The following is a 13010-nucleotide window of genomic DNA, read 5'->3' as shown; positions in this document are numbered from 1 at the left end:
TTACAAATATTACGAAAAATAGGTTCCTTATTAGGCAAAAATAAATAAAGGGCACGTAAACTTTTCAAAAAGTCTTTTTCTCATACACTAGAAAAAAATTGCTTAACTACTCAGATTACATTTATTGTATATGAAATATCTTCGTAGATGAAAGCTCACAAAGGATATTAGTCTATTGCCCTTTTATAAGGAAGGAGTAGACAATGTTCACATATTTGATTATACCAACTATAGCAATTTTAATCACATAGGTACCACCCAATCAAACAAATAATTTATGCTTCTAAATGTTCTTGATTTTAGGTCTCTATTGATTAGTTTCAAAAAATTTTGATAAAGACTAAAAGAAGTAGAAACTTCAAATTCTCATCTGTCTTCAAAAATTTAAAAGAAACTAATTTTAAATAATAAGAGACTTAAAATCAAGAGCATTTAGAAGCATAAATATATCAAAAGGTCTAAGAAATAAGAAATTAAAGAAATTTAAATAATTTATTAGATTTGAACCAGATCAGTCTTTTAGTACATAAAATTATCAAGAGTGATGGAAAATTGAAAATAACCGTAAATAATTCAATTTTCTTTATACGATGCCAAACAATTGAGAAAGATGTACTGGTTCATAAGACCCGGTGTTTTGCGAATTTAATTATTTAACATGATTTAATATTCGGAGTATAGAAGCAAAATTTCCAAATGTTAATTGTGACTGAGTTCCAAATGCATTAGGTACTATTAGTAAATTGGTAAGAAATAGAATAGACCAACCGTCTCTTATTAGAAGGTCTCCTGAAAGGACAATGGCTGTTACGGACGTTTTATTCAAAAATAATTTGTGACATTGTAGTTATTGGAAATGGTTTAGGCTGATATGTTTTTAGTATTTAGGGTTTGTCTGAGAATTGCCAGGTGCTTCTGGTAAAATCATTTATTTACAAATTCCTACTTCAGGTTTTATATCAATATGTTATATATAATATTAATTAACCACAATCACAAAAAGATATACAATAATCTTACCGTAATCATAAAAAGACCAAGTTTGTACATAAAATTTCGGAAATGAACTAGATTGTTTCATATTTTATCATGTTTAAATATTTTTTGTTATGTAATTATTTTACTTTTGTTTTTTTTTATTTAAATTATAGTTCCTTCATTTTTTTCTATGTATTGTTGTTCATATTTTCAAGTATTAGGTTTGTCTATAAAATTGTAAAATGTTCTATCGCAATAAAGCATTTTTAAATTGACTTTGAAAAGACTGTAACAAAGCATATTTTTAAAACATTTTATTATTTTTGATTTCAAATTTAATCAGTTTAGGTGTAATTTCACATAATTCAGTTTATCATTATTATATTGGGTGATTCTGCTTAATTTTTTGGTAATTTGAATAAGACATTAACGAATAGAATCAAAAGAGAAGTTTTGAACGAATTTATAGATAGGTAATGTTGTATATCGAAACAGAACCGTAAAATACTAAACTTATTTGAAAAATATTAAAGGCGCTGGGCATGGGAATTTTTTTACTAAATAATGTAATAAGCAAAGTCTTCACCAATTAAGTGTGTTTATCATCAGTTGATAATTTATATCAGTGGAATATTTTGTAGTCAACGTGAGTCATTTTTAATAATATCGACTACTTTTAGCAATATTAAAATTATCAGGTTCTGTTTTTGGCGCATGTTTAAAAAAAATGCTCTATTACTATCTCCTCAATGGAATCATGTAGTGAGCTGTGGTTTTTGCATTTTATTCCTGTATAGCTGTAGATGTTCAGAAACATAAGAAATTTTGTGCATTATCATAAAAAATTAATCAAAACCAAAACGTGATTTTTCCCATACAAAACACAACAACCAACGAATTCGGAAATTTTTTGAAAACATGACATCAATTTAGTATGTTCAAGAGAAGCTACAGCAAACGCAAATACAACATTCGATGAAGTCTTTGTAATATAATGTGCTCTCAAAATTAAAACTTTTCATGGAAACTTCTTTTTATAAATTTATATTTTTGTTAATATTTACTGATTGCTAATATAATTGAATACTATATGTAAAAAAATTAATCCCTTTTTCGACAGTTTATTTATTGATACTTTGATTATGAATATGGTAGTGTTTCTAGTATAGTTATTAAGCAATGAGGGTCTTCTCCAATTGTTTGTCAACGTACAGTTCGAACATATGTATTTTGGATGTACTCAACAGTATTACTTCTAGTAATTCTCTAAATAGTCTTGCCTTTTGTGTGCTTTCAAATCTACGAAATTTTTAACACTATTTAAAGTTAAAAATGATGTTTGATCATACTGTCGTTTGAATGTATGTATAATAGATATTTATTGTAAGAGTGTTTTCTTAAGTGAATAAAATTTATCTAAAATACGTGTACAATAAAACGTTTTATTCACAATCACATTCATTTAGAATCAGATTCGAACAAATTTTGACATTTTGTTCTGATTATGGAGGTTAGATGTAAGGAGATATCAATTTAAAATTAATACTTTACAGGTAAAAAACACGAACTTTTAGTGTATAATTTTTACATTTAGGGAAATACCATTTTATTTCTTAAATTTGTAAGCAAAGATGCTTTCAGAAGGGCGCAATATAGAAATATATTTTTTTTTCTTTTTAATCTTGTTCTATTCTATTAATTTTAGGCGCTATATTACAGATTTCCCTTATTTCTACTCTCTATAGCTCTGATAGTAGTTTTCACTTTAAAGTAAGAAAAACATTTTTCTGATACTAATTGTTCCTTACAATAAAATATATACATTTATTCGACAGGCACTATGCTCTCGACAACCAATGGCTCTACAAGCTTGTTAATGGAAACGAAGTAAAATATAAAATGAATAAGTAAATTCTGAGTGATCAAGATTATATATATATATATATATATATATATATATATATATATACATATATATATATATATATATATATATATATATATATATATATTTGATTATTCTACTTGTGAAATAAAGTTACTTCATTATTATGATATAAACTGATACTTTATATTGTTTATAAAGTGATTGTGAATAATGTTATTTTCTATAATTAGCAGCCATGATTTTGATTTAAGTTTGAAAATATTTCTATTATTTGAAATGGGTCAAACTTCATTTTTTTTTCTTCGAATAATATAAATCATTTAGTAAGGCATAAAACAGGTTTGTACCAGTATTTTTTTGTTAGAAAACAAGCAACATTTATATTATTCCTCAAATACAGAATCATAAATGCTTATACTGAAATTCCTGTGGCAAAAAGATTTCTACAAATACGCAAATATTTTTTTTACATAATTACTATTAAAAATTGTGCTATGCTAATTTTTAGAATGCCTTCACGTTAAAATTCGACGAGTAAAGCTTGGTTTATGCAAACAAAAAGAAAAATTACCATTAAACTAACAAAACTTGTTGAAAGACACTAAAATTAACATTAACTTTAAATTAAATTAAACTGAAAGTTTTAACTTCTTAGTTTAATTACTTAATTTTGTGAGGTTATGAACACAGAATACGTCAGATCAGTCTGTATTGGTGGTATTGTTTTGTATACAACATCTTTCTTCTTTGGTTATGGAAATATTGTGCGCGTTATTGTGCGCGTTATTGCGCCGCTTTCCGCTGTGGTGATTTATTTTTAAAACTGATATAAAAAAAATGGGAAAGAGCAATGTCTGAAAGGTAGGAATGTTTTTTAGACGATGGAACACTGATAGACAGTGTCAGGAGCCTTCCGCATTTGTATAACAAAAAGAACTCATACAGGTTCTATTGGTTTACCAGTAATTTAAAATAATCCTTAATTTACTACATAAACCAAAAACTTAACAAAAAAGTTTAATTCAATGTTAATTTTAATTTAGTTTCAATTTTGGCTGCATAAACCAAGATAAATTTGGTATATAGTATCAGGGCCGAGCCTAGGGTATCCACCGCCCGGGTGCAAGAACAAAATGTGCCGCCCTATTAGCATACATAGTCGAAATTTGATTAGTGAGGCGAGTCTAGTCCGATAGAAAAGTACCTATTAATATATTCCGTCGTTTTTGCGAAAGGGCGGCTTATTCTTTATTATTACCAATTTATTATCTTTTTTACGCCGCCCGATTCGCCCCAACGCTCAACGCATATTTTGGTATTATTGTAATAATAAGAAAACAATATTTCGGAGAAATACCGCTATCAAAGAAAGGCACTTTGCACTTTTCGACTCAATATTTTTTGCATTATAGAGTTCTGTTATTTTTTTAGAGACATTTTGCCTTTTCTCGCCCGGGTGCTATGCACCCCCGGCACGGCTCGATCCTGTATAGTATTAAATGTGTTGAAAATGAAGACGTATAAGGCTACAAGTATAAGTTATGGAAAAGTAGGTTACCTACGGCAGTATTGATAAATGGAATAAATATTGAGCAAAACAATTGAAGTGTTTAAACAAATGTTTGAAATTTTTCCGGAATGGCACTGAAAATGATATTTTTATTCCTAATTATATGTTAATATCGTGCTATAAATTTTTTGTATGAAAAAGACAATAAAAACCTCAATTTTTTGATTTCACAACAATTTGATGAAATTATTTAAAGCTTTAACAAAATATTTGATTTGATGATGAATATCAAGACACCAATTTATCATTATATTCTGATTTAATTCATTATATGGATTTCACAAGGTGGTCTAGATTCATGTTTATCAATTTCTAGAGCTAATAGTAAATTTAAAAATATTAGTCCTTTTTTATGTACATTTTGGTCTAAATGCTATGTCTATAAGGCGAAAACATGTGTGGAAGCTGACTGAAGTAATTATGGTACCTAAGCCCAAGGACTCTTCTACAAGATATTCTACAAGTCGGTCAACTTGCATTAACCACGCATTATCCAATTTTGTAACGTTACAAATTGTCCACTCAAAGATTGAGGATAATATTTCTAAGCTAAATTACAGTTGTTTCAGTTTTTTATTTCGAATCGAGTGTATAAATTTTGCAGTAAAGGTAAGTTATATAACAATTTTTTTGTTTCTGTTACTTTACAATAACAAGTTGTTTTGCAAGACCAATTGCAAGATGTCAGTATCATTTTGTGCTGTATTTGGATGTAAATCCAAGTATTGGAACTGTAAAAAGACTGAAATTTACATGAAAAAAATCTCATTATTTATGATTGCTGTTTGTTGAAATTTTACATTTACAGTCTTTATTTGAAATTCAGTTCTATTCATTCTATTCTTTGTGGAAGAGTCTTCTATCTAAACCAGGGAAACTCAAAACTTGTCTATCATCAGAATTGAGAATATTTTAATGAAAATAATTGAGCCGATTTTGGAAGAAAAAAATAGTTCTAGGCCATCAATTCGGATTTTAAGACAAACACTATACACTTGAGCAGATACATAGAATATCAGATATAATTGAAAGGTCACATTAAGACGGGACGATATGTGATATGTTTTATATATACATGATATTTTCAAAGCAAATTTCCTGTTTTATACGGAATAGACTACCAGATAAGTAAGATTATATTAGGTCGACAATGTACTTTGATAATATCATTTTATAGATTAGCACAGCATGCCACCCTTTGTCTATATTATATATATATACGCTTCAATACATCTTTCTGTTTCCAAGTGACCTTTAAGTTATATTTAATGTTCTAAATACCTTGTCAAGGGTAGAGTGTTTCTATTCCAAATTGATGATCTGGTATTATGTTTTTCCTCCAAAATCCGTTTAATTATTTTCTTGAAAATAATGGATACTAGTGAGGTAAGTCAATTTGATTTTCGGTTTCCCTGGTTTAGGTACCATAATAATTTCAGCCATCTATAATCAGAACATATTTTAGGCTTGAGTTTTGATTTTTATTAAATTACGCTGATTTTTCGGTGACGATTTTGTTCTTATTCAATCTATTATGGAGATAGAGAGTGGGTTCTATTAAACTTCGACTCGAATCAGACACGATAATACGTTGAAAAAATTCCATAAGAATCAGATAGTGTATGATTTCTACTAAATATTTCGTGGTAGTTATTGTTTTCGACGTAGTAAGTGAAGAAAAATACCAAAATATCTTGGAAACAATACATTAAGCTGTTATTTTCATCTGTAGATGATGAACATTTAATTCAAATAGTTTTTCATTGTATCTATTTTTACAATTGACTATACTGGTACTATTGTGGACATCATGATTTTTTATTTCAAATTTTGGTACAAACAGAAATAACCATTCTGCTATAACGGAAGACAATCCATAAAATCCGATTTGTAAGGATTTTTCGTGTTACCTTAGCGGAATTTTTCTTAACGGAATTCAATAAGAACAGAAACTTATCAACACTTATCAAGTGTATCAGTTTTTTTACAGCTATTTTTGGTTTATGCTACTGAAATTAAGTCATTACCTGGTGTTTTTTTGATATTGATATTCTCTTTAATCTCTTTAGCTAGTTCTTTCGGTGTCTGATTCTTGGAAACATCTTTAAAATTTTCTTTCTCACTTTTTCGGTTTACATATGTCTTAAAAAACAGGTTTTTTTTAGTTCATGCTCCTGAAATTATGTCATATCGTTATGATTTCTTGAGATTGATATTCTCTTTAGCTACTTCTTTCGGTGCCACTACCCTTGTATCTGCTGATTCTTGGGTACATCTTGAATTTTCTTTCTTACTTTTTCGGTTTACATACGTCTTAAAAAAACAAGGTTCTCAATTTACTTATATTAATATAAATAATTCTGGACCACCTTCACCTGTTATATTATCCTTTTTGATGGCCAAGCACCCAGGTAGGGTTGCTCTTTCTTTGTTTAGTTTGTTGAGGGTTTAATACAATACAATTGAATATTTTCTTAAAGATTTGAACAAATACATAAAAGCATTTGATTCAATTTTAAATTATCGACAAAATATTTATCTTTCTCACTTAAATTCGGAATTTTGGATTGTTTTAAATTTCCACAGTCTTATATTGGAATGTTTCAGTTAAGAAGAATGTATTTTTATGAAGGACTAAAAGTCTCTTTCAACTAAAATTAGAAGAAACCATATTTTTAACAACTAAGTTTAAAATTTTTGGTTTTGAGTATATAGATTCTTTGAAAAAAACATGGTTTCAAATATTCTTATTGTATATAACTAATTTGTTGCTATTTATATAAAGCTGAGTATTACAGGTATATATTCTAATTCTATTTTCAAAGCGAATATATATATAGCAGTGGTACATATTGTGGACATAATAACAACTAATTTACATGATCAGAATTCCAGTGACAATTTTGGAGCGAAAACTTATGGAATCCTAACCATATACAATCTTATAAAAATAGTTTTGAAGATCGTTCATACATGAAGTGAAGTAATTGGTCCGTGAACAACGAAACAAAAATTCATCAAGTTTTGTAATTTGAGAATGAGTAAACTATGATCGCTAAAGATGTATAAGTTTAATGATTCAAATTAATGTTTGTTGCAGAATAAATATGACTATTACAGTTAAATTCACAAAAGTTGCCGGTTTTTCTTAAAACCTTGTGGTAATTAAAATAATTTGACGATAATTCACTTGTTACAATCTGAAACTTACGTTGTAGAGGTGCAGTGAGTTTAAAAAAAATGCAATGTTGCCACCATTCATACAAAATATTTGTTTCTAATTTCAGGTTTTACACCAAGCCGCTAAATTTTAAAAAATAATTTAATAAATTAATTACATGCACTGCAAGTGAAACCATGATAATCATTGGAATTTTTTCTTAATATATTTAAGCAAATTGTAATTTGGTTTTTTAATCGTCTCAAAATAAATAAGCGAATTCAATCATTTTGTTTTGACGGTTTCATAAAACAATGAATTTATATCAAACTACCTGTAATCACTTTATTGCAATTACCGGTAATTGTTCACCATCAAATCTACTTTTAGCAATTATCTACCACTTAACTGTATATATGAAAGTCATTTACACATTCTCAACTTAAAAAATCAAATGTTTTAATAGAATGCATTGATTCAGTAATAAAAGGTCCTAATATATAATAATAAATATTAGTACTTTCGGTTTAATAGTCTCTCAAGTATCAATATATTAAATTTTATTTTTTGAAACGACGGAGAAAAATATTGAGCATAATCAATTTTGTAAAAATTACTAAAAATACATTAGCAAATGAAAATAACCGCTAAACTGATGTTTCTTCATTTTTATCTTCAATCCTAAAACAACACAAGTGAATTATTAGTTGTAATAATAATTGTATACTCATATAATTTCACCTTACCCATTATGTTAGTGATGTTATTTATTTAGTAGAATATTCCCAACACCATCTATACAGTAAAAAATGTTTGGTTAATATGAAGATATTAATTATTTTTTGAAATAACATGAAACCCAAAACACTCACTGTGGAGAATTCCCATGATGTGCAGTATGCATCATTGACACAGATGGCATTAACGGTGAAGGCGAACCCCTCATACTACCGGAAAGGGAACCATGGACTGAGCCCAATACCGAACCTATTCTGGAGCCCAAATGCGAACCAATTGTGGAGCCGTGGTAATCTAATCCAGGATTATTTACGTCGTTTGTCACTGGAGACATTACTCGACTGCCAGGATGGAGAGGATGAATGTAATTGTTATGAGGTGACATGTGGTCTTCTTCCGCTAAAAACAGAACCCATTCCAATAATGTATAATGTATAGCATATATAGATATCATAAAAAAAATTATCATTTTCATACCTCATAAATAATGGATTTGTACAACAATTTTGAAAAATAAGATTTATAACTTGTACAAAATAATGTCTACACACCAACAGGCATATTACTGAAAATCAGTCAATTTTTGACCTATTTCAAAATTTAGATACGATAAAGGTTAGTTTTACAAAAGTGCTTACAGTTATATACATTGGATCAAACCAGTAGAATTGCGATTATAAGATCTTATTTAAACCAGAATGTATGATGAGGTTTCTGCATAAGTAACAATTGTTTTTGTTATTATCAAAAATTGATGTATAAATCCAAAATTAAATTGATAATAAGCACAAACCTTCTAATTCAGTACCTAAAGCAGCAGTGCACAAAGACAAAAGCATTAATAGACAATATAATCAATAAAGCATATCAAAATGATTGAAATATTTGCCGAGTTATAAATTATGTTTGACTTTTAAAATTACCTACCCTACAGTTTTTCATATTTGCTGTTAAATTTCTCTCTTAAATTTCCAGTAACACATTTTCATTTGAAACATTCCCTACTTTTCATTAGAAAGATTCTTTTCTGTTATAGAGGGGATTTCTTTTAAGTATAATACTTTGACTCAAATTAGCAGTCCTTTCAAAAAAGAATAAAATTTTTCCAATTTTATGATTTTTTGAGTTCTAATTTTAGTTTTCTAATATTTTCTCTTTGTACCGTCCCCGATAAAAGCCACATTCATAAGAATGGATTATCTCATAAAATCCCGTAACAAAGATTGTTTCAATTTGGAAGGAACTAAGGTAATATTTTCAAATCTACTTAAGCATTTGTTTGTTCAGTTAAACTAAAAACATTCTTCGTTCAACAGTTTAAATAGATGATATTAAATGAATTAGAAAATTAACTTTAGTTACCTGTATATGGAAAATGGTATTTATCATTCATATGTCCTTTATCATCGATATCACTTGCCCTATCGTATTCTTGGTAATTCATATTATCGTGTGGCATAACTTTGGGCATATAATCACCTTTGTAAATCAAGTTATTCGGATTGTAATTATTATAATGCGCCCTCATCATGTATTGTTCAGATTGTAAGGCCGGTACGGTAGTTTCTGGTGTTACGTCTGGATGAGGCAATGGGTTAGGAGAACCATTCTTTTGATAGAACTCATTATCTGAGCCTGTTTCAGCTGACCACCTACCAACTTCAGAAACTAAAAAGTAATAAAAATTTTAGCAATAAAAAAGTATAAATAATCTTTTAAATAAACTGACAGATTTTTTACAGTTGGTTAATAGACTCTTTCATAGTTTGAAAAAAATAGTTTAGATGCATCCTTTTCCTTTCAATTTGTAAGTTTATATAACGAATAAACGGTGGGTCGGTTGGGTACATTGAGTCACGATTCACTTGTACTTGTTAAGGAAGCGATACACTTGGTTCTTTATGTATTATTGCCATTTTAATAAAATTCATTAATACTTTTGTAATGATTATTTTTTATAGAATGGGCAGAAACAAAAAGACAAGAAAAATAGGAATTCATTCAAAGCAAATGAAAAGGGCACTGGATGCGATAATAATATCGATCACCTGACGCCCAACTCTACTAGAAAAATATTTGCAGCTGCATACGAAGAGGCCTTATGTGAATATGTTTTGATAATTTTAATATGCTTGTAATATGATCTTACGTTCCTGCAGTAATTAAACAGTAAAATTAATTTTTGAGAATCTTTAAAATATCCTTAGCCTTAGTTCAGCATTTACAGATGGTACTTGCATTTATTAAGTGGATGTTTTTCTTAGATCAATAAGTTTTTAATCATATAATTGTTCTGATTAAATTTAAAAACGAATAACAGATAATCTTTTCTGGCAGTTGAATATCGCATTAAATATTTTATGCCTATTAAGTATTCCAGACTTTTAGTTTCATTAAGAGGTTTTTTTTATAACAATCAATAAATGATTTCAGAATAACATATCTTTAATTTCCTAATGAGGTATCTAAAATACCAAGATCCATTGTTCGCCTTCCAATATACACAGTGAGTCAATTTTACTTTTTTAAAAAATCTCATTTACTCAACTATCCATTGTTGGTACTAAATGAATTAAGATTATTCTTATAGTTGAATAATTATTTAATACCAAAACTAAATTTGAAGCCAATCGTATTGATAAGTTTTGAGTTATAAAGAATAAAAAAAGGGACCCACTGTTTACCGTTTTTTTTAAATCAGGCTTTTATTAAAAGTTTCTAAATTATAACTGAATATTATTGATAGTAATAATTAGTCGTTTAAAATACATACCATTATGATTAGGCAAATAAGATTCGGGTAATTGGCTTGCCCATCTAGAACCATAACTGGGTTGTACAGCTGGAAACAGTTGGGAATTTGTTACGACGTTTAAAGATGGAGGCGTACCACATCGTGATATCACGTGCTCTGTAATATTTGGCAGGTATCCCTGTCGTCCTACAAAAATACACAAAATTAGTTTCAAATATTCATGACACGAATATTTATAAGTTATGTGTTAAAAACATTACAATTAGATAAAAGGAAATTTCAATGTCTGTAACAGAGTGAAGGAATTATTCAGATTATAAAAGATTCGAATTACAGTGATCATTTCCAAGTTTCAAATATTAAACTCTATAAATTATATGCTGATAACTACTTTGGTATTCCTGGAACCATTGTTGGTATTCACACTGTTAAATACATATATACAATGTGATAGGCATTTTCATAACTTAGTTATTTTCTTGTGTCTTACCATTATTTGTTCTTGTTCGATGCCTTCTAGTACTAGATTCATCATCATCACTGGAATGACTGGAAGCCAAATCCAAACTTCTTCCTTCCGATCCATCCGAATCTGAATCGCTGTCTCTATCTCCTCTTCTTTCTCTTCGCTCCTCTGGTTCTTCCGGAACTTCCCTATGCCTATGTAATCCTGTTTCCTGTTCAAAGCCGCGCATATACGATGGCACGTCACTTGTTGAATTGTAGTTTGATGTTGATGTAGATGTGTGACGTAAATGACTGTCACTTCTGAAAAGTAGACGAAAATATGGGAAATATGTGTATTTATTTCAAGTAAAATCTGTACCTGTATGGACTTGAGCTAGTTTTGGTTGTTGAACGAGAAGTTGTACTAGATGTTGAAATTCCAATGTTCCTTCTATTCGGATCACCTGAATGGTATGCCAAAGCTGACCGCTTGAAATGAAATATCAGGAAAAATTTACAATTAAAATTGTATGGAATTACAAATAAATGAAATTCAATAATTCAAGTCGGTTCAAACTGTCTTGTTGTTTATCACATTACTATTTTAAACACACTCTCTTTATTTTACATTGAATTGAATTGAAAATAAGTGAATAATTTTAAAAATATTATTTGAAAAGATATCTTTTCTATGATATATGTATTGAATGTATTTATTACCATAAAATACCACAAAATAGTCATATCTATTCTAAAATTTTATTGAAATTATCTAGAAGATTCAAATTATGATTATTTTGATAGTCGGTAAAAATTTGTTTCGGATTATGAACAATCGTTTGTTCTTTTTTATTAAGCTCAATCCTACAATGAATTGATTCTTACCGATTGGATATTAATATTCTGGCTGCTGGTACTTGGAACACCAATTACAGAGGTTGTATCTAGTAATGGCACTTTTTTACCCAAACACCTCATTATTGATCTGCAAGAATAAGTATAAAAAAGTTTTAAATATCGTAATCGACCGTATCAACATCTATATATGAATGCAAATCTCACCTGATGAGATTCTGTCTGACTCTGTTATTAGCAAAACAATATCCTGCCAAAGAAAATCCAGCATGAACCAAAACAGCAACAGATAAAAATGGCGTGAGAAGCGGATGTCTTTCTGAGGCATCTAACAGTGCCAGAACCCAAGTGGCACCCATTAGGGGAAGAGCTATCACCGATACCCATAATAGCGTTCTAAAAAAATTATAATGACCATAAAAATTACTTGCAAAGAAAACAAATATGGATTATTTTATACTGAAATAAAAAGAAGTATTAAACTCTCATTAGTGATATTTCATCAAAACTCTCTGTGTTAATTCCGGTATACTTGAATTACTAATTAATAAATATCAATTAATTATCAACTTCTGTAGGATAATAATTAAGCACATTTCCTGTAATACTATGCTCAAAT

At 28.7% G+C, this 13010-nt stretch overlaps 1 protein-coding gene across 1 annotated transcript in view; it reads right to left on the bottom strand.

Annotated features, from left to right (window-relative positions):
* Positions 1 to 6546: 6546 nt before the first annotated feature.
* LOC130900613 (protocadherin-like wing polarity protein stan) overlaps positions 6547 to 13010 on the bottom strand; it is a 56842-nt gene continuing 50378 nt past the window's right edge. The window contains exons 18-26 of the mRNA XM_057811328.1: positions 12599 to 12787; positions 12422 to 12521; positions 11916 to 12025; positions 11580 to 11857; positions 11108 to 11275; positions 9697 to 10002; positions 9128 to 9142; positions 8469 to 8733; positions 6547 to 8277 (exon numbers count right to left, since the gene is read on the bottom strand). Of these exons, the coding sequence (XP_057667311.1) occupies positions 8244 to 8277; positions 8469 to 8733; positions 9128 to 9142; positions 9697 to 10002; positions 11108 to 11275; positions 11580 to 11857; positions 11916 to 12025; positions 12422 to 12521; positions 12599 to 12787 (1465 nt within the window). The 3' untranslated portion in view covers positions 6547 to 8243. The remainder of the gene's footprint in view (positions 8278 to 8468; positions 8734 to 9127; positions 9143 to 9696; positions 10003 to 11107; positions 11276 to 11579; positions 11858 to 11915; positions 12026 to 12421; positions 12522 to 12598; positions 12788 to 13010) is intronic.

Source organism: Diorhabda carinulata, chromosome X (genome assembly GCF_026250575.1).
Source record: "Diorhabda carinulata isolate Delta chromosome X, icDioCari1.1, whole genome shotgun sequence".
Classification (NCBI taxonomy): domain Eukaryota; kingdom Metazoa; phylum Arthropoda; class Insecta; order Coleoptera; family Chrysomelidae; genus Diorhabda; species Diorhabda carinulata.
Note: the sequence above shows the minus strand (reverse complement) of the source record. Positions and strands in the feature narration are given on the sequence as shown.